We start from the raw sequence: 25,385 nt of genomic DNA, 5'->3' as shown, positions 1-25,385 counted from the left end.
ACACAGTGTCAGCCATATTTCCATATGATCTTTTTTTGCTTCTTAACTTCTCAGGTATCGTTCCCTGCAGTTAGTCGCCATTTATCAAAATCGACCTTTTAGAATGACTTCCAAATACCATAGACACGCATCAGCATCCATCAATATAGTTTAAGTCAGCGAACGCCTTAGTAGCCTCAGTGTACCCGTTGGTGAGCAGTACTCCAATAACTTCGAGACAAGGCCAGCTGTTTAATAGATAGCGGCAGGTGTAGTCGTGTGGTGGGGAGGTGCGGACGACTGCAATCAGATCAAGCACACGCACATCAGTCAGCTGCCATGGCTAGGAAGGATCACCAGCCTGACCCAGAGAAACACCGTAAGTATTGCAGCACCCATCAGAGCACGCTTATAACCGTATGAGGCGTCTAAAGAAAATTAGAAAACACTACTGATGAATGGCTTGCAGTTTGACGCTGAATCAAAGAAAACCGGTTCAAAAGACACTATTTCTTTGACAAGCGCCAACCGATCATGAGTAGCCGTCTAATATAGTGGAAATCTTCCTCCAGTACGGCAAACAGATCTACATCTACACTCTGTGAATTGCATTGTGATTATATTTTTTATTCAATCATATAATAAGTATCTTCTCGTTCCATTCAAGGATGGAGTGTGGGAACAAGGACTGCCGTTACACACTTGATTTATTTTGCACAAACTGTAGGAGATTAATGCAGTTTTGTCATATGATGACATGATGGAGGCCGTGGCTGTTGTTTGAAGATAAATGTTGTTGGTATTAGGACAGCAACCAGCCACAAATTTACTTTCAGTTCCTTTATTCAAAGGGCACCGTTACCGGTTTCGAATCGTTGTGATTCATCCTCAGACGGTTTACACGCTTTCTTTATGACATGTTGTGTGTTTTTTACAGACTAATTTTCGTGAAACGTCGGTTTGGAGTGTTTGTTTCCATAACATTCGTCCAACAGATGTAAATGCATTCCCACTGCATTGTTATTGTTGCACACGTAAAATCTTCTCGATAAACACTCCAAACCGACGTCTCACGAAAGTTAATCTGTAAAAAAAAACACAACATATCATACAGAAAGCGTGTAAACCGTCTGAGGATGAATCACAACGATTCGAAACCGGTAACGGTGCCCTTTGAATAAAAGAACTGAAAGTAAATTTGTGGCTGGTTGCTGTCCTAACACCATCAACGTTTGTAGGAGATTAGTTTGTGCATGTGCATAGGCGGGGGTATTTTCGTAGTTTCTGCCATGAAGGCGAATACTGAAGTTTTCTCAGCAGTTCTTATGGCTTCTTTCCCCGCATGTCCGAAAGATTATGTGACATTATTTTACCCCCTCTTGCCACTCACTGCCACTCAGATAATTCACACCACAAATCTTTGTATACATTCAATGTACACTGTTCGATTATCTGGTATGGGTCCCATACAAATCAGTAATATTGTATTTCTTGGTGACGCGAGTCTGACTTTATTATATTTGCATAAACTTTGAACAGACGTGCCTTACCACATTTTTAAATGCATGTATTCTGTACGTATGAAAATAATACCATTATGTCATATTCATTGGTTAGAAGATACCGACTGTCCAGTTGTTGTTTTGTTTTCCTCTTTTTCTGCAGATCTGGAGATGGCCACTGCTGACCGTAATTGAAGGTCTGCGGACACAAGTTTTGTGATCATAGACTGGAATAAAAGAAACTAATTCTACACTTTCTGGATCATTGTTTTTATTCGCGATTATGTTGCTGCTTGAATATCAAGCTGTCGGTTGTACAAGTTATTTGTATGCAATCTCTTTTGTCTACAGTTTCCATTTTCCCCGTATCCTTACAATGAATGGCGGACTACCATTTTCTTTAGCTACAACTGAGCCTACAGTATGTTGTCCGTCCTCTTCGCTTCTCTGGAAATCGTTACTCCTAAATATCTGTACGGTATAACTGAACCTAATTGATTCACTAACCTTGTAATCAAGGGATATCCAGCATTTATGTTTTGTGAAGTGCACATCTTTTTAATTTCTCCAAATTAAGAGTTATGTGGCAGTATTGACTAACCGGATATTATTGTCATTTTTCTGGGAAAGATTTTTCTATTACATAGCCCCATCATTTGCGAAACGTCTCACATTACTACTGAGACAGAATGCGGTTCAGTGTTCGGTGAACTATACAATTACTTGCTACAAGATCAGAGGCAGATGAAAACAGATACGCGGTGATTTTTTTGGGTCAACATAGAGACAGACATTCTTAACTCTTGTTGTTGTGGTCTGCAGTCCGAAGACAAATCTGATGCAGCTCTCCATGCTACTCTTCCTGTGCAAGCATCTTCGTCTTCGTATAACTATTGCAGCGTACATCTTCTGAAACTGCTTACTGTATTCATCTGATCTGCCTTGACGAATTTTTACCCCCCACCCCCACCGTCTTGCCTACAATACTAAAATGGTGATCCCTCGGTGTCTCTGAATGTGTCCTACCAACAGCCGATCCCTTTCTCTAGTCAGGTCTTATCGCAAATTTCTTTCCTCCCCAATTGTGTTCAGTATCTCCTCATTAGTAACGTGATCTGCCAATCTAATCTTTAGCAGTCTTCCATAGTACCACATTTCAAAATCTTCTATTCTTTTTGTCTAAATATTTTATCATCCATGTTCCACTTCCATACATGGCTGCACTTCATACAAATACTTTCAGAAACGACTTCCTAACAATTAAATCTATATCCGATATTAACAATTGTCTCTTCTTCAGAAACTCTCTTCTAGCCATTGTCAGTCCATGTTTTATAATCTCTCTACTTCAGCCACCGTCAGTTATTTTGCTGCCTAAGTAACAAAATCTTCTACTTTAAGTGTCTCGTCTCCTAATCTAATCTCTTCAGCATTATTTAATTCAATTCGAAAACATTCCATTATCCTTGTTTTGCCTGTGTTGATGTTCATCTTACACCACCCTTTCAAGACAATGTCCACTCCGTTCAGGTGCTGTTCCAAGTCCTTTGCTCTCTCTGACAGAATTACAATGTCATCGGCAAACCTCAAAATTTTTATTTTTTCTACCTGAGTTTTAATTCCTACATCAAATTTTTCGTTTTTTTCCTTTACTGATTGCTGAATGCATGGATTGAGTATCCTATGTGATAGACTACAATTCTGTCCCACTTTCTTCTCAATCACTGCTTGCCTATCTTGTGCGTCGACTCTTGTAACTGCTGCCTAGTTTCTATACAAGTTTTAAATAGCCTTTTACTCCATGCGTTTTAGCCCTGCCACCTTCAACATTTCAAAGAAAGTAATCTAGTCAACATTATCAAAAGCTTTCCTCGGTCTACAAATGCTAAAAACGTAGGTTTGCCTTTTCTTAATCTATTTCCTAAGACACGTTGTGGGGTCAGTATTACCTCGCGAGTTCCTACATGTCTCTGGAATTCAAACTGATCTTCCCCGCATAGCTACGTTTCTTAAGTAATTATAGCATTATTTTTTCTCGTTGGACATAAAGTTATCGCTCTGGATAATGCTACGTTCTATGGTGGATGACAAAGAGCATCATGGAGTTCAAATGGTCAGTAAGATAACTGTAATGAAACGGGATCTCCCATAGGGATTTTATTATTACCTGTGACTGCTTTCCACCATCATCCTGTCATCGTTGCAGCGTGCTTGTTATGCCAAAAATAGAAGTTCTCTCAAATCAAAGACAGGTCATCTGCATACTTGGATTTTCTTACAGTTAGTAACTAGCATGTGATGGAGATACAAATTAAACAGAATGAGAGCAAGGGCTCATCCTTAAGAGAGGCCATTCTTGCTTAGGATTCATCGTCTTCTAGCTTCTCCATCCAGAAAAACTGGAAACTATAGATCAGAGAGCAAGTTGATGAGTAAATTTACATGAGATTACACCAACAAACTCGAACATCAGATGTTCTCTCCATACTATCATGGAAGCTGTAGTTGAACGTTCACCATTCGGGATAAGGTACTGAATTCTCTGCGTCAAAATTACTTTGAGCCAACTGCATAATTGTTAAGATACTTCACATGATTATGTCATAGTTATCTCAGCAACGTTATACAATTTTATCCGCATTTTGGAAATCTAGAAAGATGAAATCTACCTGCTCAGTTTTATTTAATGTTTGCAGGATTTTGCGTTTGTTTGCGTTTGAATATAACTTGTTGTTTTCCACAGGCTAACTTTTTTTTTTTGAATTTTGTGTAAATTTTCTTTCGCTCAATAAATATGTTCGTGGTGGTTTCAACCATCAATGGACTTAATGGGCACTGGCTCCCCTGTAATTCCGTGTATCAGTTCTTCTACTCCTATAGGCTGGAGTGACCTTCCCACTGCAGAAAAATTTGAGTGATTGTTAGGAATCGAACTCCGGACTTGGTGTTAGTTGTTAACTGATGGAATATGGAGGAGACCTCTTGCTTCAGATGTGGCAGTAGGAGGAAGTAAGTGGTGGGACGGCGTAGATGCTCCAGTAAGAATACGTTTCCTCATGTTAACATATGGATCACATCATGAGCATACAGGAAGGTTTCGAAGCCAAAAGCAACCTTTACATACAACATAAAAGTGAATGACATAAACAGTAAATTATTTTTTCAGTTTTATATTTTCTAACAAAAGCAGTTATTTTTAGTTTGGGGTGTCATCCATAGTCTTCGTCTGTCAAAAACAGATCAATCAGATAATTGTAAATAGAGATTCCAAAGAAAGAGGACTGGCATTTTGTGAAGAGCATTATTTAAAGTCACACTCCGCTTCGGTATATCCAAATCTGGCATGCGGTCAGCAACATGTGAAGCCTGATTTCTCTGAGAAATGTAGGGAAAGTAGCAGGAATGAAAATTAACAATCGTAAAGTGAATTTTCGAAACGGATATGGAACAAATCACTATAGGGCCACGTCAATCGTTGTCATAATAAGGCCACGACCGTCTTTGTCATACTACACCCGTAAGTCTGTAAATATCTATGTATGTGAAGAGCTTTTTTTTTGTTGTACTTAGATAGTATTAACAAGACATGTTCAATGTCCTTGTAAAAGAAATCGACAGATGAATGCAACTACTACTACTACTACTACTACTACTACTACTTTTATAAACACTACTATCAAGTGTTTAATTATTAATTCATGTAAATCGAGAGATCAATTTCGTAATAGCAGAAATGATTAAAGCTGGCAAGCCACATCAATATGCTATTGAGGAATTAGAGAGCTACTTAAGAGTTTCTGTCCAGTTATTATCTAACTCCAATTATTTAACAGATTAACTCATGGCGAACAGTTCCTTTCAAAGGATTTACCTTTCTTTGGCAGGCCATAAGGACCGTTTCGTTTGTGGGATGTCGTTGCAGATTCCGTTCAAAAGAAGTGACGTGGGGCCTCCTAACATGACCATGACCATACGGTCTATTTTTTATGCTGCGTACCAACTGCAGAAAGCAAATACATCCCGCTGACCCTACAGACAACACAAGAGTGTCATCTCCTGCTGTTTGGCAGTTATGTTGGCAGTTAGACACTGTGCAGCACAGAGATAATAAAAGGACGAATTTGATTTGATTCCGCCGGCCGGAGTGGCCGTTCGGTTCTAGGCGCTACAGTCTGGATCCGAGCGACCGCTACGGTCGCAGGTTCGAATCCTGCCTCGGGCATGGAAGTGTGTGATGTCCTTAGGTTAGTTAGGTTTAAGTAGTTCTAAGTTCTAGGCGACTGATGACCTCAGAAGTTAAGTCGCATAGTGCTCAGAGCCATTTGAACCATTTTTGATTTGATTCTCTGTTATTTTTAACCTGTTCAGCTCACATTAGCTCAATCATGTACGTTCTCCGGTCTTGATTTCATGTTGGCACAGTATTTAACACCAATCCTTGGTGTTCCGAAATGAGAGCAGTGTCTAGAAGCGATCATAGGCATTAAGTCTAATGACTTCCGATTTATCATGCACGTGATTGTCTGGGTGGTGCTCCAGAGAGTGCATGCCAGACTTTGCTCAGCCCTTTGGATACCCTACCAAGGGAATCTCTGTGATGACCACAGTTTACAAGCGTCCCTCTTCATCGTAACCCTGTCTGTGGAAGCCTCAGGCAAAGTTAATTTCGTTACCCTTGTGACTAGACGATGTTTTTCCAACACTTTCAGTTGCTCACCGTATGGACCTAATCTATCTCACTTAATCACTATTCAGTATTCATATCTGCTGTAATATGTGCAACTCTTAAATGATCGTCTCAATTCCTAAATAACCTATCGTATCAAAATTAGAGGTGGTAGTTTAACTGCCTTCTTCCAACCTTATGTAAACTAGACTGCAATAAAAATTGCATGCAAAGCAACAAAGAGTTACTGGTCATTATTTGACTGTAGAGGTGTTGTTTCTCCCCTTTATCAACACGTAATAACGTTTTTGCAGAAGCACGTAACTGATTAGGCGCTGTCAGAACGATTACTTGCTTGTCAGATGCGAAGTTCATTTTTGCCTTTGTATCAATTTCCCCGTTCACTGAGAGGATTAATCTTGTATCGTCCCCTTTCTGTAGCATTAAAATCGATCCAAGGAGGATCAGGAAAATTTTCTCTCTCGCGGGACGCAGGAAGAGACCATGAAGAAAATACCACTGAAAAAGATGTTACTCAGTTTGTCTACTGACACATTCTCGTTCGAGTAGACAGGACTGTCTTTAAACAGAACGTTTGTTGTTGCTGAACGCCCATACGAACCAGATGTGTTGCGCTCATAGCAATCTGCTAGAAAAAGTTTCTTAACAAACAAAGATTTGAAAAATATTACCCACGTAGGCTTCTGCTTCTGCTTGACGTTTGTTAAGAAATGACAAGTTCTGCATATCATGAGATTCTATACCACTGATAAACATAACAAATAGTGAGGAAATAATAACTAGCGTGGAAACTGTAAAACTTTTAGATGTCAGTACTGATGCGAATTTAATGTGAAAAACAAACCACATTCTGGAAGTCCTACAGCAACTTCGTTCGGCCACATTTCCACTTCGAATCACTGCAAATCTCGGAGAGAACAAATCAGTCAGTTGACATATTTTGCGTGTTTTGATTCAATAATCTCGTATGGAATAATGATCTGGTGTTAGCTGTAGGAAAGAGAATTTTCGTTGTTGAAAAAGTGCTGTAAGAATAATATGTGATGATCACCAACAATCTTCTTGCAGATATTTGTTTAAGTAGGTGTGCATTTTGATTCACAGCTTAATTATTCTCTGATGGAGTTCGTGGTAAATAATCTAATGCAACTCAAAACGAACAATCACGTTCATAATTACAATACCAGAAGAAGAAAATGACATTCATTACTGCAATTAAGGCTTACTTTGGCACAATGCTGGGGCACATTGCTGACACCAAAATTTTTATTCGCTTATCCATTGATATAAAAAAAGTTTGCTTGAAACAAACTCATGAAGTTTCTCCTTGGTAACTCTTTCTATTTCGTAGAAGAATTTGTACTTTTCTAATGTGTAGAGGTTGGTGAGTAGGAAATAGAAACAACTTATGCATGGTCAGCTAGTAGCCAAATTTGCATATGAATGTTTGATATGAATGTAAAGTGACTCATTCCACATCATTACGATTAGTAGTACTAAAGATCCATAGATCATTAAACTAACAAGCAAGAAGTTGATAGCGTTTCTATGAATCGTAATTAACAACCAACTAACTGGTAATTCTCACACAACGATCCCGTGGACTTTCAACCAATGATTATCCATTCCAATACAAGTTAAATATTTTGAATAATGTACAGATGATGAGACCAACACTTGTGGCATGTGATGTCATATTTCGATATGAACGATTGTCAAAAAGATTAAGTGATAGTTGTTTATCAGCTACATGCTCCCACAGTGGACACAGATAATTATCTGTAGAAATACATAACGAAGTCTCACTGCAGCTGAGTTAACTATCTAAAAGTGGCCGCAGTTTTCCGCCACTTACTGCAGTGATAACTGCGCGATGGAAAGTTTTTAAATGATCACGACTTTAAAAATTTATTTCAGAGAATAACACTGATTTTTTCTAATTTTGTTTACGTGGTAGAGGCACGTACGCTTTCTGTATCTCTTTACCTATGTATGACAGAGAGAAGTGGAGCCGTGCCTCAAAGGATTACACATTTAAATGTGTTCAAGCTTGAAGATACCAAGGATTGAACTTCGGAAGAAACTTAACAATAGTTTGCTACTGAAAAACAATTAAGACTACATAAAGTCAACAAAGGATCACGTTCTGACGGAATTCCAATTCCACTTTATCTGAAGTACGCTGCAAACCATTACCTTCTTTTTTAGTCACATGTATCGAGAATCTGTCACATACTGAAAAGTTGCGTGAGACTAGAAAAGATCAGTGATCACAGTGTTTTATCGTTCGTTTGTTATAGGATCCCAATGAATAATCCGAGCTAAAAGATTATGACATTCCAGGATGGAAACAAACTCACCTTAAAATATGAGCTCGCCCTATCGGTTATAGGCGCTACAGTCTGGAACCACGAGATCGCTGCGGTCGCAGGTCGAATCCTGCCTTGGGCATGGATGTGTGTGATGTCCTTAGGTTAGTTAGGTTTACGTAGTTCTAAGTTCTAGGGGACTGATGACCTCAGAAGTTAAGTCCCATAGTGCTCAGAGCCATTTGAACCATTTTATGAGCTCGCAATTCTGAAAAACAACCAGTGCGAAACACAGCTTGCCCTATTCAAACATATTTTGTGTGAACAGTTTTCTTCAGTTTTCCTAGATTTGCAAATGCGGGGATATGTTAGTTAATGCAATGTGTAGGACAAATTAGTTTGTAATATCAGATGCAGTACTAGTGGTGTCCTGCTTCACATAGTTACGTCGATTAAATATCTAGGCGTAACGTCGGTGCTACGTAAGGCGAGTGGTCGAATTCGCTTTATTGGGAGAATCGTAGCTCATCTATAAATGAGACCGCGTGTAGAGCACTAGTGCGACCCATTCTTGACTGCTTGAGATTCTCAGCAGATCGGATTAAAGGAGGCGTCGCCAAAGGAGTCCTCCTATGTTACCGGTAGGTTCGGTCAGTAGGCGAATATTATTTGAGATGTTTCGTAAACTTAAATGGGAATCCTTGGAGGGAATACGACATTCATTTTGCAAAACGCTATTGAGAAAGTTTAGAGAACCGGCGTTTCGGCTGACTGCCAAACGATTCTTATGCCGCCATTGTACATTTCGCCTAAGAATCGGGAAGTCAAGACAAGAGAAATTAATGTTCGTACGGAGGCGCGTAGAACGTCATTTTGTCCACGCCAATTTTGCGAGTGGATCAGGAAAGGGACTGGGTAGTAGTGGTGCAAGTACACCCCCGCCATGCACCATATGGTGGCCTTGGACAGATGTACACTCTCGACTAATAGCAAAGATACAGTCATACGGAGTATCTTCGTTAATGTGTGTCTGTGGCTCCATGAACACTTGGCTAACTGTACCGAGTATATTCTATCAGGCGGCGAGTGTTCCGCAGAAGCGGAAGTATAAGGCGCGTCTACAAATTTTCCTTTTGCTGCAGCACATATGTGACGTAGCGCGACTCCGATGTAGGCATATAAGCACTGACAGGGAGGCATGGGATTAGTGTGACATTTGTACCTTTCCATCGCGCGTGCTGTGAATGCTGAAACGTTAATTGTGGCGACGTTATTACCAAATGGTTCCAAGGACGACCAACGTGCTGTTATTGTTTTCCTGGCTGCCGAAGGACAAACACCAGTTGACATTCATCGGAAAATGGAGAACCATGTCTGTCGAAACCACCGTTGTGTGATAGTGCGCTAAGTTTCGTGGTGCTGGTTGATGATAACGCACGTCCACACATCGCAAATATTGTTGCGCATGAGTTATACCAAGTCAAGAGGGAGACTCTCGAGCACCTGCCCGACAGTCCTGGTCTATGCGATACAACGCCTTCGGTATCTTAAAAAAGACCCAGACTGCTCGACGATTGCTGGCCGTGGTGGCTGAGCGGATCTAGGCGCAACAGTCTGGAACCGCGCGACCGCGGTCGGTCGGTCCCGACTGGACCGTCTGGCCAAGAACGCGAAGCTCTTCTTGCTTTTTTTACTCTTCCTTAGGACACAGACGATGTTATAAGAGGTGTTCAAAGAGTTTCCATTCTGAAGCCGTATGGTCCAGAAACAGTATACGAATCAGGCAAAAAATTTCAATGAGCATTGAAGCAAATGTCCCACCGACACAGCAAATTGAAGATACCTGGTTGGTAAAACACAGTGTCCGGCTACCTGAATAAGTCCGTAACTGCGCGTTGCACATACACGTCGGACAGGAATCGTCGAGCAAATGGTTCAAATGGCTCTGAGCACTATGGGACTGAACTTCTGAGGTTATCAGTCCCCTAGAACTTAGAACTACTTAAACTTAACAAACCCAAGGACATCACACACATCCATGCCCGAGGCAGGATTTGAATCCGCGATCGTAGCGGTCGCGCGGTTCCAGAATGAAGCGCCTAGAACCGCTCGGCCACTCCGGCCGGCATGTGCGGCTGGGTTCGTCATTTCGTGACAATAACAAACTAAAAGTACGGTAAATTAGAATATCAGTGGTGTTTGTCGCAGGATTCTGGTGCGAATCGTCTACGAGATACCTTATTTTGAAATGTTTCCACACCGACACTTGTTTGTACTATTCAACCTGCGTTATTGCTAGGTACAATGTTCTTATGTTTGCTTAGAATGTGCTTGTGTGTTCCTTGACTGTAATGCAACCTGCTACTCAGTTAGTGTGTGACAGCACACGCATTAGGCCATGCTTGAACGATGGGATTTACCAGGGCAGAAAAAGCCAACATGCTTATGGTGCATGGAGAGTGAATGAAGGACGCAGTTTCTTTCTTGTGCGTTGTATGTGGCAAGATACCCCAATAGATGTCAACCACCTCGGCAGTTATTTATCAACCTATTTAACCTGTTACGTGAAATTGGTAGTGTAACACCTGGACAACGTAACACAACGAAACAAGTGATGACAGGAGAGGATGAAATTAATGTTCTTGCTGCTGTTGTTTTGATCCGCATGTTACCTCCCGCGGAATCGTATGAGGGAGTGTCATGAATCAGAAAATTCTCTTACACATTCTCCGTCGACATTGGTTCGATCCCTACCATATCTCTCTCCATCGAGAGCTGCGTGGAAACAATTGTGAGAGTAGTGTTAACTTCTATGCATGGGCATTAGGACAGGATACACTAGATCCATCATGTATCTTGTTTAATGATGAAATCACATTTAGCTGTCATGACCAGGCAGATCACAAAAACATGCACTATTGGCCTGTTGACAATCCCCGTTGGCTTCGTCAGGTGCAAGGTCAGCGTTCATGGAGCGTAAAAGTGTGGTGTGGTATAGTGAACCATGAGCTCATAGCCCTGTTTTCCATAGACGGAACACTGAACGCGCACAAGTATCGTAGCCTCCTAAAAAACCATCTAACGCGCATGCTAGAAGACGTTCCTCTGCAGACTTGGAGGAACCTGTGGTACCAACATGATAGCTGTCCAGCCCATAGCGCACTAAGTACTACAGCATGTCTTCAGTAATTCTTTCCAAATCGTTGGATTGGATGCAGAGGACCTGTGCATTTACCGTCCCGTTTCCTGGATTTGAAACCTTTTTTTAGTGGGGGAAGCAGAAAGAGTGTGTCTACAAGGGCACTCCAAATACACCAGGTGCTACTAGAGCCTGTTCGGACATCTCCGCTGAAAGGCTAGCATGTACGCAGCATCCGTTCCATACCAGACCGGAAGCGTTTACGTACAGCTGCTACCGGTTGTCATTTTGAACACAACTATAATGGCCAGTTGTCACGTCACTGGTCAGAATCCACATAAATAGCGCACGTACTTATACTGTTCTGTAGTGTGCGCTACCACAGGTATTGTACAAGTGATGCTGTGGCAGCTTTTGAAAATACGATGTCTCGCAAACGACTCCACTATGTTCTCATTTACCATACATTTTGTGTTGATGTCTACAAGCATTGTTTCATTTAAAAAGTATGTATTTGCACATGAAATACACTTTCTAAGTATTATTATAATTTGTGGAGTGGCTAACAATAAGAAATTCTGACTACCAATCCACGCTGTGAAAACCGCGCATCAATAGCTCTTTCCATTTCCGCAATATTTGCGGTGAAAGTTTTACTGATTCACCCAGTATAAACGATTTAGGAGACAATATGAGCAGCCTTCTTAGATTTTTTTGAAGGTGATCCTGTCACTTCTAGTCTAATAAAGTCTTCAGAAAATCCAAACTAATTGGAAAATGGTTTAGAGAAGTTATCTGAATGACGTGCAAAGTGGCAAATGACTCTAAATAATGAAAAAGTGTGAGGTCTTCTACATGAGTACTAAAAGGAATCCATTAAATATTTATTAGACAATAAATCACACATATCTGAAGGATATAGCCAATATATTCGCACCGAGAGAATCAGCAACTCTAATTATATATTCTTCAGTCCAGTTTGCACATGTTTAGTTACGTGAAATGTTTCGGTCTCCCTCGATCATCTTCAGATCTAAGTAGTTTCGTCAATAACCTGTCTTGCCTGTGTCAGAACCACATGTTTGAACAATTAAAAATGTGCAACTGAGACTGAAGAATTGACGAGAATTGTTTGGAAAATAAAGGTGTCAATTCTACTCAATGCCTGGGGATTACCCTGAGGTGACAAAAGTCATGGGATACCTCCTGATATCGAGTTCGTCCTCCTCTTGCAATGCAAATCGACGCGGCATGGACTCAACAAGTCGCTGGAAGTCCCCTGCAGAAATACTGAGCCATGCTGCCTCAATCGCCGTCCATAATTGCGAAAATGTTTTCTGTGCAGGATTTTGTGCACGAACTGACGTCTCGATTAAGCCCCATAAACGTTTGCTCAGATTTATGTCGGACGATCTGGGTGGCCAACATTCTTTCGAATTGCCCAGAATGTTCTTCAAATCAATCAGGCGAAATATCCACAGACTTCAAGAAGATTATAATAATTCCAATCCCAAAGAAAGCAGGTGTTGACAGATGTGAAAATTACCGAACTATCAGTTTAATAAGTCACAGCTGCAAAATACTAACGCGAATTCTTTACAGACGAATGGAAAAACTGGTAGAAGCGGACCTCGGGGAAGATCAGTTTGGATTCCGTAGAAATGTTGGAACACGTGAGGCAATACTAACCTTACGACTTATCTTAGAAGAAAGATTAAGAAAAGGCAAACCTACGTTTCTAGCATTTGTAGACTTAGAGAAAGCTTTTGACAACGTTAACTGGAATACTCTCTTTCAAATTCTAAAGGTGGCAGGGGTAAAATACAGGGAGCGAAAGGCTATTTACAATTTGTACAGAAACCAGATGGGAGTTATAAGAGTCGAGGGGCGTGAAAGGGAAGCAGTGGTTGGGAAAGGAGTGAGACAGGGTTGTAGCCTCTCCCCAATGTTATTCAATCTGTATATTGAGCAAGCAGTAAAGGAAACAAAAGAAAAATTCGGAGTAGGTATTAAAATTCATGGAGAAGAAGTAAAAACTTTGAGGTTCGCCGATGACATTGTAATTCTGTCAGAGACAGCAAAGGACTTGGAAGAGCAGTTGAAAGGAATGGACAGTGTCTTGAAAGGAGGATATAAGATGAACATCAACAAAAGCAAAACGAGGATAATGGAATGTAGTCAAATTAAATCGGGTGATGCTGAGGGGATTAGATTAGGAAATGAGACACTTAAATTAGTAAAGGAGTTTTGCTATTTAGGGAGTAAAATAACTGATGATGGTCGAAGTAGAGAAGATATAAAATGTAGACTGGCAATAGCAAGGAAATCGTTTCTGAAGAAGAAAAATTTGTTAACATCGAGTATAGATTTAAGTGTCAGGAAGTCGTTTCTGAAAGTATTTGTGTGGAGTGTAGACATGTATGGAAGTGAAACATGGACGATAACCAGTTTGGACAAGAAGAGAATAAAAGCTTTGGAAACGTGGTGCTACAGAAGAATGCTGAAGATAAGGTGGGTAGATCACGTAACTAATGAGGAGGTATTGAATAGGATTGGGGAGAAGAGAAGTTTGTGGCACAACTTGGGATCGGTTGGTAGGACATGTTTTGAGGCATCAAGGGATCACAAATTTAGCATTGGAGGGCAGCGTGGAGGGTAAAAATCGTAGAGGGAGACCAAGAGATGAATACACTAAGCAGATTCAGAAGGATGTAGGTTGCAGTAGGTACTGGGAGATGAAGAAGCTTGCACAGGATAGAGTAGCATGGAGAGCTGCATCAAACCAGTCTCAGGACTGAAGACCACAACAACAACAACATCAATCACGAACAATTGTGGCTCGGTGATATGACATATTTGTTTAGGAACGTGAAGTCCATAAACGGTTGCAAATGGTCTCCAAATGGCCGAACGTAACTGTTCCCAGGCAATGATCGATTCCATGTAAACACAGCCAACACCATTTTGGAGCCAACACCAGATTGCACAGAGTCTCATTGACAACTAGGATCCGTGGGTTCGTGGCTTCTGCTCACTCTAACTCTACCACCAGCTCTTGTCGATTAAAATTGGGACTCATCTGAGCAGACCACAGTTTTACAGTTGTTCAGGATCCAGCCGATATGGTCACAAGCCCTTTAGAGGAGCTGCAGGCGATGTCGTACTTTTAGCAGAAGCACACACGTCGGTCGTCTGCTTCCATAGACCATTAACGTCAAAAGTTTGATGAATCCATTGCTCTGTCTATGGGCTTAGATATTTACAAGGCGACCGCGCCTGCTCGTCATCAGCGATTTCGTCCAGTTTTGTGGTATCCGCAGCGCGTGGCCCGAAATGATACTGACGGAAGGGGGAGCTCTAGATGGCAAAGCATTTAGAAAACATAACATTTTTGGCGCAGGTTGGACGAGGCAGGAGGCGCTTACCTTAGCGCAGTTCCCAGGCAGCAGTTGGCACAGACGTCTGAATACAGAATTGTGATCAGAATTTTGTGGGCGAATCCTTACGTCGAAACACTTCTTTCAATTTTGTGTTGCTTATACTGCAAACAAACGGAACTAGTGCTCAATTTCTTTCTTTTTCAAGAAGAGATTGTAATTACCGCGTACAGGACCTCGTATTCCGTGAGTTTCATTTTGACGTTCGAGAGTCACTATAATGATTATGTCCGATTATTTAGATTTTCTTTTTCTTGAGATCTGCGAATTTTTTTTTTTTTTTTACAGCCACTGAATTTATACAGTATTTATAACTGACCTATCTGTGTAGCTTTACGCGCAGTGAGCTATCTTTCAGGGCAGGAAGGCGAGCCAGATCCGGATCCAGTCTGCACAGAGGGTTGGCGACTGTTGGTGCGGAACCGTGCTGCAGCTACCGTTGAAGGTTCGAATCCTGCCTCGGTCATGGATGTGTGTGATGTCCTTAGGTTAGTTAGGTTTAAGTAGTTCTAAGTCTAGCGGACTGGTGACCTCAGATGTTAAATCCCATACTGCTTAGAGCCATTAGAACCATTTTTTAAACAATGTGCTGCTTGAATACTGCAAGCGCCTGACTGAAATTGTTGTGGAAGATATTCATTGTTTTCTGTTGGTGGCGAACAATGTCCGAAAAACGAAGACGTGTTGTGTGAACGATACAGAAGAAACGAAATAATACACAAGCTCGAAGAAGGTGGTACTGGAACGCCAAATCTGACACTGATTTAAATTGTGGGTGAAACTACGATCCGCGATAGTCGGAAAATAAAATAACTTAGGTTGACAGCAGTTCTGATTCATCCAAGGGGCCAAAGCTCCATTTAGACCCCTACTGGCAACCACAACAAGAACTGGTGCCAAGTTAAACTTTTAAGTTTTGATTCGTAAATTGCAATCCTCCGCAAGACACTGTTTTCTTTCGAGTAGAAGAATCAGTCTTGTGAAAGGAATCTTTCTGCGGCATCTACATCTACATCTACATCTACATCTACATCTACATGGATACTCTGCAAATCACATTTAAGTGGCTGGCAGAGGGTTCATCGAACCACCTTCACAATTCTCTATTATTCCAATCTCGTATAGCGCGCGGAAAGAATGAACACCTGTATCTTTCCGTACGAGGTCTGATTTCCCTTATTTTATCGTGGTGATCGTTCCGCCCTATGTAGGTCGGTGTCAACAAAATATTTTCGCATTCGGAGGAGAAAGCTGGTGATTGAAATTTCGTGAGAAGATTCCGTCACAACGAAAAACGCCTTTCTTTTAATGATTTCCAGCCCAAATCCTGTATCATTTCTGTGACACTCTCTCCCATATTTAGCGATAATACAAAACGTGCTGCCTTTCTTTGAACTTTTTCGATGTAGTCCGTCAGTCCTAACTGGTAAGGATCCCACACCGCGTAGCAGTATTCTAAAAGAGGACGGATAAGCGTAGTGTAGGCAGTCTCCTTAGTAGGTCTGTTACATTTTCTAAGTGTCCTGCCAATAAAACGCAGCCTTTGGTTAGTCTTCCCCTCAACATTTCCTGTATGTTCTTTCCATTTCAGTTGTTAGTAATTGTAATTCCTAGGTATTTAGTTGATTTTACGGCTTTTAGATTAGACTGATTTTTCGTGTAACCGAAGGTTGAGTTCCTTTTTTCACTCTTGTGGATGACCTGACACTTTTCGTTAATTATAGTCAACTGCCGCTTTTCGCACCATCCGACATTTCTTCTAAATCCTGAACTTGAATACCACAGCAGATTGCCCCTGAAAGAAAAATATAAAAGAAACGCTGGATAATAATGCTCTACGTTTCGACAGCCTTTTATAAGGACTGATAATAATTATCAAGATAGTATTGCAAGCATCAGCAGTAAGACGACAGAGCTTCCTCTCCAAATAAGTCGCTCTTAAGGACGATCGTTATCGAGACCATTGTCAAAGGTGGTCACTGGCCTTCTAACCTACCACATACTTGAGCAAATATCATCATGTAGTTGCGATTCAGATATGAGTCTTCGAAACCATATAAGCTGGATATTTCGAAAGCTGCTCAATGGTTTCGTTGCAGCGTACGATGGCGTGAGGTAGGCTTTTATCCGACTGCTCTGCAAGCAGAGGAGAATAAAAGAAGTAACGGAAAACGTCAGAATACGAACATAAGCAGAAGACAGTCATTATCAATGCTAAGGCACCATAGCTAATGGACAGTTACTGATCAGCAGATTATAGCCGACAACTTTTAACGATGCTGTAAAATGCGCCACGATTTCTTTGTCGGATCTAAGATAAATCACAAACAATAAGTCAAATACAGGCCTGTAATATTGGTACTGTTAACTTGTCACTTGCAGTGAACAGAAATTATTTCGTTCACGTGTTTTCCTGACATATTTATAACTTGCAGAATTCTTGTGTGTCCTCACGGACCACTTCGCACGTTCTCCAATATATGTCGGCAAACAGACTCGTTGCCATCGGTAGGTGGTTCGTGGAGATTGCTGCTCTGCTCTCGTCGGCGCCCAATACATGTTGGTCGTCAACCGTCCACAGCTCTGCTTCTGTCGCTATCCGATAGCGTTTGTACTATAGTGGCCAGAGAGTGTATCTACACTCGTCCCATACGGCGTATGTAACCGCAAGATTCGGGCGTAATGCACGGCAGATGTTCAAATGGCATAACCTTCCCTGTGATTTTTGTCTCGCTGACAACCTAACAATTTTTTAAACTCGTAACTGACTCAGTTATTTCGAAGGAGATCGACTGCAGCGTTTTCCGCGTTTTGGGGAATTATGTTCCTCTGAAAGCATTCCGCAAACAAAACTGCAAATGTTTTGTAGTCACGCGAGTAGACAGCGTCTCCCTATCCTTCACAGTGCTCAGGTCCCGTATGTCCCCTACTAGGCCTCGTAAGAGCACTAAACACGAACAACACGCATTCTGGCGCCATTCTATCTGTCACAGAGAACTGTAATTCTAATACTTTACCTACTCGCCGATGATGTGCACGTGTGCGAAGTTACATTGACATCCGACCATGTCTTCTGGGTGCTTCACTTTTTTTAACAGGCACTGTAGTAAGCTTGTCAATCTTCTCTTACCAATGTACTAAAAATTTGGTAAGGTTATCACTAACTATTAATCAAGCAGATGAATAAGTTGACTACAGAAAAAAACAAATATTGCATTAAATTACGGAATAGAACAATGAATGTGATTTGTCTCAGCCTGGGATTCGTAGATTTTGAGTAAAACTTACGAGTCGACTGCAACATAATCTGCACAGATAGCCCTTATGAAATAGGCATTGCTTCAACCTCGGTTAGTATACAAATATGTTAATTCTAGTGCTCACGACAGTGAGAAATTTAGGCTTGAACGAGAGGTCAGGTTAGAAAATGGTATATCAGAACTGTTCCCAGAAGGTTCTAGAAGATGTTTTTAGATCTTAAATCGGGAAAGAAAAGGTGATATATATCTGAACTTTCTTTGTTTTGCTAACGACATGTGCTGTTTGTCTGTAATGCAGAAAAACTACAACAAAGAATGGAGGTAAGTACTTCTATTAACAAAGTTTGCAAATAGGGCGAAAAGCTAATTGCAGTAAGAGTAACATACAAACAACAAGTTGAAAATAAAACAGTACAACTGAACGAAGAATTCATACAACTAGTTGCAGAGTTTTCGTGTTTATGCTGTTGAAGATAAGAAATTGTTGTTCAGGAAAGGAAATAAACAGAGCAATAAAAATGCCTGAAGGGCATTCGGCAAACTAAGTACAGTTTTCAAAACTGTGCTTCCAGTTTGTCTGAAAAAGAATGTTTATAATCAGCATGTGATACCGGTTTTGATTCATGTATGCCAGACACAGTTTTTCATTACTAAAGCCTTTCAACACTTGTAAGCTGCTTGTCGAGCAATGGATAGGTCCAACTCAAGAATTAATGGAAGGGGTAGGGAAACAAAACAGTGTATATGGAACAGGCTGACGACGAAGTCGTACAGGGTGTTTCACAGTTCATGCTACACACTTCTAGAGGTTGCAGAGGGGACTTCGTAGATCACAAGTTGTACATAGAAACCCATGTCCGGAAACGTCATCCGACGAAACTACAGAGCGTCAAAGTGATAGCAGTCGATTGAATGTGTGTATGTAGAGGGTGACTCCGGTATGATGTTACAAAGTGTCGGACGAGTCGAAAGTTATAGGCGAAAACCGTTCTGGTACATCTGACGGTAGAACACATGTACCGGTACTGTCGTTACTAACATTGTAGGGTAGGCAACTTTCAGCGGTGGTAGTATGGACTAAAATAAGAAGAAATGCCTAGTAACATGCGCTCTAAAACCCATACCTAAGGATTACGAGCACTTGTTCATATTTGCTATTGTGAGCCCCATCTCCTCTATTGAACAAGTGCTGATATCTCTTAAGGTATGCATTTTCGAGCCCCTACTTACTAGAGGTTTTTTCATGTTTTGGTCCATACTACCACCTCTGAAAGTTGCCTATCCTACAAACTTAGCAACAACAGTACCGAAACATGCATTCTACAATTTCAGGGGTGTCAGAATGGGTTTCGCTTATAACTTTGGACTTGATCGTTTCCCAACCAGGGACTCTTATCTCAAACTGATACATTGATCCTCCTCCATGATCCTTGACAGTCTGTAACATTATCATAGAATCACCCTGTAAATATATATCTCTACAGGTGCCGGAGTCTCTATTGTAACTTTGATTTCCTGTAACGTCGTTGCATGACGTCTGGACATGGCTATCTGAGTAAGACTTGACCTACTGTGTCCTCTATACAACCTAAAGAGCTGTGTGAAATGAATTGTGAAACACCTGAAATTTAGATGGACAGTTCATGCAGCTGGGCAAGTGGATGTAATATGCAAACGGTGAAGCTATGATCGTCCGCAAAGTTAACACCACAGCACTTTACAGAGCTATTGGTAGCGGGAGGCTGTTGCCTTCCTCTGATCTATGAGCTGATTTACATATCTAGTTATAGGGGAACCTATTGTTTAATGCGGACCTGGCACGATGCTGCAGCTTGGCGTTTCTCACATAAACTATCATTGCCAGACGTAAAGGAAGTAACGAATGAAAGATAAAAAGTGTAGGAGGACTGGACAGGGATCGAACCCAAGGTCTTTGGATTTCTAGTCAAGCACTTAACTACTGGGCTACCAAATAATGGATATGGACCAAAACAGTTGAGTATTGCATTTCAGTAGATAAAAAATGCAAGAGACTACTACCTGTTACAAGATGGGTAGATGACATCAATAAATATGCAGGAACTATATGGTTGTTGATAGCCGATGACAGCAATATACGGAGAAGTCTGGAAAAGCTTCCATCCAAACGATGATGTCAAATGACCGACAGTAGTAGTGACGATCTGTAGTAGTGACGATCTGTGGTCCAATGCAAAAAACTGGCCAAGTTAATTCGTAAAATGGGAATGGCTAGACGTTTGTCGTTTCGCCCAAGGTTGAACCTGATAGAACACGGCCCTGAGTTGTAATCGTCCTATCATTTACATGAAGTGGTTTAAGAATATCACGGGAAACAATTCTGGAGTTGCTAATGTTGAATATGTATTCTTATTCTCAAGCGTTGTGAATTGTTGAACTAAAATAACCAAATTTTAGGCTGCATTGTTTGTCGTGTGATCTATGGACTCCCTGATAAGCATGCTCTAGTGACTGTGAGGATCATTGCACACAGTGTGGCTAAACATACCTATCACAGTTTACTAAGGCTTTTTTAATCTTCTCTGAATCCCTCTCGACAGTGAACAGTGAATTTCGCTATCTCACAAACAAGTTAAAGGGACTTGACTGCGGCGAAATTAATACAGGCAGAAATCTGGGAATGCTTCTACCTTCTAAACAAGGGCGCACATAGAATAAGAAGAGTCTATACGCTCCTTTTTTTTTAGGAGTCCCCCTGTTGGGCGTGAGGCACCTTCAGGCACTGCTGTTATGCATCGCACACGTGCTGGTCTTCAGCTTGCGCACCAACATGTCGGTGGCGGTGGTTGTCATGGCCAACAACACCGCTGGCAACCCTAACATCAAGGTTGGTACCTGCTGGCTGAACTGCTGGGTCATCACAACACTGTCCAAGTGCAAACAACTTGTAATTCCTACAAATAATGCTGATATGTACTTTTCGTGTTAGTCATGCCCTTTGTAATAAGCTTATGTAAGCTGAGTTTAGCATTTGTGCTCGATGGTTCGATGGGGTGACGTTACAGTTAGGGGCTCTTTCCGTATATGGCTAGGTTCTAGTGGACTTGGTTTATCATTCCTTTTCCATGACCCACACACAACTGTGCAATAGTTTTGAAAAGTAGTGGTGTATTTCTTTAATTATAATTGGATATTGAGACTTGTCTCTGGTATAAATTGAGACGATTTCTATGCATAGTAGTAGTAGTAGTAGTAGTAGTAGTAGTAGTAGTAGCTTTATTCTTCCATAGACCACTTTTTACAAGGATATAGAAAATGTCAAAGTATTAACAAGTTTAGACCAATTTAAAATAAGCTAATTCGTATACACACATATTTACAGGCTTCTAGTTAGACATAATCATTAGAATTACACCCAGCATACAATACCTTTTTTACAAATAACTTACTAAAGAATGTAATGCCACAGCATTCACTCATATGTCACTATCAGTCACTGCACACGCTATATACACGTTGTTTCATAACACTTCATTCAATACACAGACACACACACACACACTGGTGATATCTTGCCATTTTTTGTACTGCAGCTTCCCATTTGCTATCCTGAAAAACTGAGTCAGCATCCCTCCATAATAAGTGAGATGTTGAGCTCAGGAAGAGGAAGAGGTGTTAGTATTGTGCTATGCATAGCTAGGGGGTAAGTATTTCTAGAAAGGAAAAAAGAAGGAAAAAACATAAAGTGAAGATGTTAAGTGGAATGCTGGATGTTTCATAATCATTATTACTGTTATTTATTTGTACAAGATTTTTTTCTCAAACCCCTACTCTGTTTTATCTAAGTAATCCTTCAATGTATAAAATGTGTTGCGTAACAAGTACTTTTTAGCTACCTGTTTAAATAAGTGTATTTTAGCAATTTGTTTAATCTCTTTTGGTAATTTATTGTACAGTTTCATTCCTTGGTAGAAAATGCTGTTTTGAGTTTTACATTTATTTTTTCTTGGTAAATGTAAGTTGAGTCTGTCTCTTGTTGCATGGCCATGGACAGAGCTGTTTCTGAGTAATTACCAATGTTATTTTTGATGTGTGTAATGAATTTTTGACATGTGTTCAGTAAAACCAAATTCTGGCTGCCATTCAATGTGGCGCAAATTCACCTTTTGGATTTCATTAGTGTATGATTAAATAAACTGGCTGCTGTCCTTTCCAGGAGTCTGGCCTCAGAGTTCAATTGTGCAACGTGCTATGAGCCATGTAACTGCTAATAAATCATAAGATATTTCCATATCACAATATTTATCGCATAAACACAACTCACAACAGAATTTCACAATAACAACAGACATGTCCCACGTTTTCCCATTGTAGCACACCTATTATTGGTTAGTATACACAGAAAGAAAAGTATTGTAGGCCTACATGACTTACCACAGCGTCATTTCACGATGAACTCCCTTTTGCCATCTCTCTAAAATCTATCTATGGACATGCTTTTCCCCACCAGTTTAGGAGATAAGAGTTAACATAAACGAAGTATAAATATATACTTCACAGTAGAATGAAGCTGCTGAAGGTCAGTGATATTTCAATTCATATTAGTCTTAATTCAAAGGAAATTTTCCTTTACATACTAATGCGGTAGCAACCTTGTGTGAGTCAGCTGTTCTTTACACATCCCGTTCTGTCATATTAGCAAAAGTAAATAAATGTAATATTTACGAAATTTAAAACGGCTGAGAATTGATGTTTGATATGTACCACCTTAAACAATTTTTTTGTGCTGATTCCAAAACTAGCCTAAAATTTTGCGAGTCAGTATTACTTCTGAAGTTATGGAGAATTTAATACTATACATAATATTTAATAATATTAACCACTCGATGATAAGCTGAACGGTGCAGCAACCGTTTTTCATGTCTGCAAAGAAACAGTAACACTTTGAAAGCTGCTTTTGTTACAAATAATGTGTTTCACCTATTTAAGGCTCTGAGCACTATGGGACTTAACTGCTGTGGTCATCAGTTATTTAAGGCTTTATCAAGTTTTACACAAAGCTATCAAGAGCATTTGAAATCATCGGCTGGAAAGACAGATGGTCAGAAATGATAGGGAATGAACAATCTGAAAGGCATTTGTACTGGACTAGACCCACTTGTAAATCGTGAACACCATCCAACGTAGTGCAGCATAGAGCCACATGTGCATCATATAAATCTGAAAATTTGGTAAAATAAACTTCATACTAGGTGGCCACATCGGAACTAGCTAGTTCCAACGTTGTCACCTTGAGTTTCAGGTTATGTGAAGTATGTGTGGCACTTCATTGCACTTTGTTCAGTGGTGTTCATGACTTACAAGTGGATCTAGTCTGACAGATATATCTTTTTGATGGTTTATTCATCAACTGTTCTGACCAACCACCTTACCACTTGCTGATATGAAATGCTCCTGACAAATTTTCATAAAATCTGATGAAGCCTTACTCAGGTGATAGGCGTTATTTGTAATAAAAATAACTTGTGAACTTGTGAACAGCCTAGACGGCTGAAACTAGTTGAGAACAAGTAAAATTAATGCAGCAAAAGTGGAGAACTACAACATATTTTAGTTCATTCATTTCTGTAATATCTGCTGTGAAGAAAATGCATGTCATGCTACCATACAAATACACAGGTAAAATTCAATGTTATCAGCACATAACAATTAAAGTGTTGAAGACCATTAAAACATAAGATATAATGCACAGTTAAAAGTACTCATAAACTCCGTAAATGTTATTATTAAACTTATAGGTCGTGCGGTTAAAGGCGCTGCAGTCTGGAACCGCAAGACTGCTGCGGTCGCAGGTTCGAATCCTGCCTCGGGCATGGATGTTTGTGATGTCCTTAGGTTAGTTAGGTTTAACTAGTTCTAAGTTATAGGGGACTAATGACCTCAGCAGTTGAGTCCCATAGTGCTCAGAGCCATTTGAACCATTTTTTTTAAACTTATAACATAAGCCGCTAAGAAAGTGAAAAAGTGCAGTGATATTATGTGACTCAAATACGAAATCCATACTAAATTTAAACAGAAGATCTGGTTCAACCATCACTCATATCTATCACATCTATGACTAGGAAAAATGTTCATTTCAGTGGAATTTTATTTGATACTCACATTAGCTAACGATCATTCACATCTTGTGAGCAAAAAAATTAGAGACATACATAAACAAATTAACAATGAAATAATTCATGCTGAAATGAAAGGGGCTTACAAATGTGAACAAGTAGGCTACCATAACTTAAAATGTTTGAAACATATTGAGAATTTTACAAATATTTAATTTATAGGAGCAGAGCTGGATCTCCTGAATAAAGAATTAAAATTTAATCTGTCTGCCAATCTACCAAGAAGTATGATCAAAAATATCAAGTCAGTACAAAAATAGACTTAGATGTGGCACAACTCCCCATTGTAAGTAAAAACAAAATTGTTTCTATAATCTATGAAATGATTTCAGAGCAAATAAAATACAATTACCTGATGAGGGCCAACCAAAATACAATGTGATATATTTACAAGAAATAAAGTGAACATAATGCATTAAACGTAAAGGCAAAGCATTAGTAATACGATGGTTGACTGAAAAGTAATGCCTCCACCTTCGTAACTCTTCAACAGTTAGCAGCATTGGTATGTGGCAGGTACTGGCTTGTTCCATAGTCCCTGCTCTACAGCTCCAATTGGGGGGAAGCCTTAGCATTGAACGGGTGTGTTGTTACAGAGTAATGTATGGAAACCTGCGCAGAAGGTCGGTCAATGCGATTCAAGCAACGTTCAGTCATTGAATTCTTGACAGCAGAAGGTGTCACCCCAAAGGAGATTCATCAGTTTGTGATGATTGTGTTAATGTGAGTACTGTGCATCGCTGGGCGAGTAAGTTTAAAGATGTTGAGGGGGAACATCTGACCTGCGTGACAAACAAAGAGTTGGACGTCCTGTGACAGCAACCATCGAGTTTCACAAGCAAAATGTTGACGGATTGATTCAGGACGATCGTCGTATCACTCAAACTGCAAACGCAATCGGCATTTCACAAGTACGT

The 25,385-nt window shown here is 40.3% G+C and overlaps 1 protein-coding gene across 1 annotated transcript in view; it reads left to right on the top strand.

The window, feature by feature from the left end:
* The first annotated feature begins 318 nt into the window (after positions 1-318).
* The window catches only part of LOC124777980 (vesicular glutamate transporter 2.2-like), a 93,055-nt gene continuing 67,988 nt past the window's right edge, over positions 319-25,385 (top strand). Inside the window, exons 1-2 of the mRNA XM_047253547.1 lie at positions 319-358; positions 21,040-21,265. Coding sequence (XP_047109503.1) covers positions 319-358; positions 21,040-21,265 — 266 coding nt within the window. The remainder of the gene's footprint in view (positions 359-21,039; positions 21,266-25,385) is intronic.

Source organism: Schistocerca piceifrons, chromosome 1 (assembly GCF_021461385.2).
Source record: "Schistocerca piceifrons isolate TAMUIC-IGC-003096 chromosome 1, iqSchPice1.1, whole genome shotgun sequence".
Lineage (NCBI taxonomy): Eukaryota > Metazoa > Arthropoda > Insecta > Orthoptera > Acrididae > Schistocerca > Schistocerca piceifrons.
Note: the sequence above shows the minus strand (reverse complement) of the source record. Positions and strands in the feature narration are given on the sequence as shown.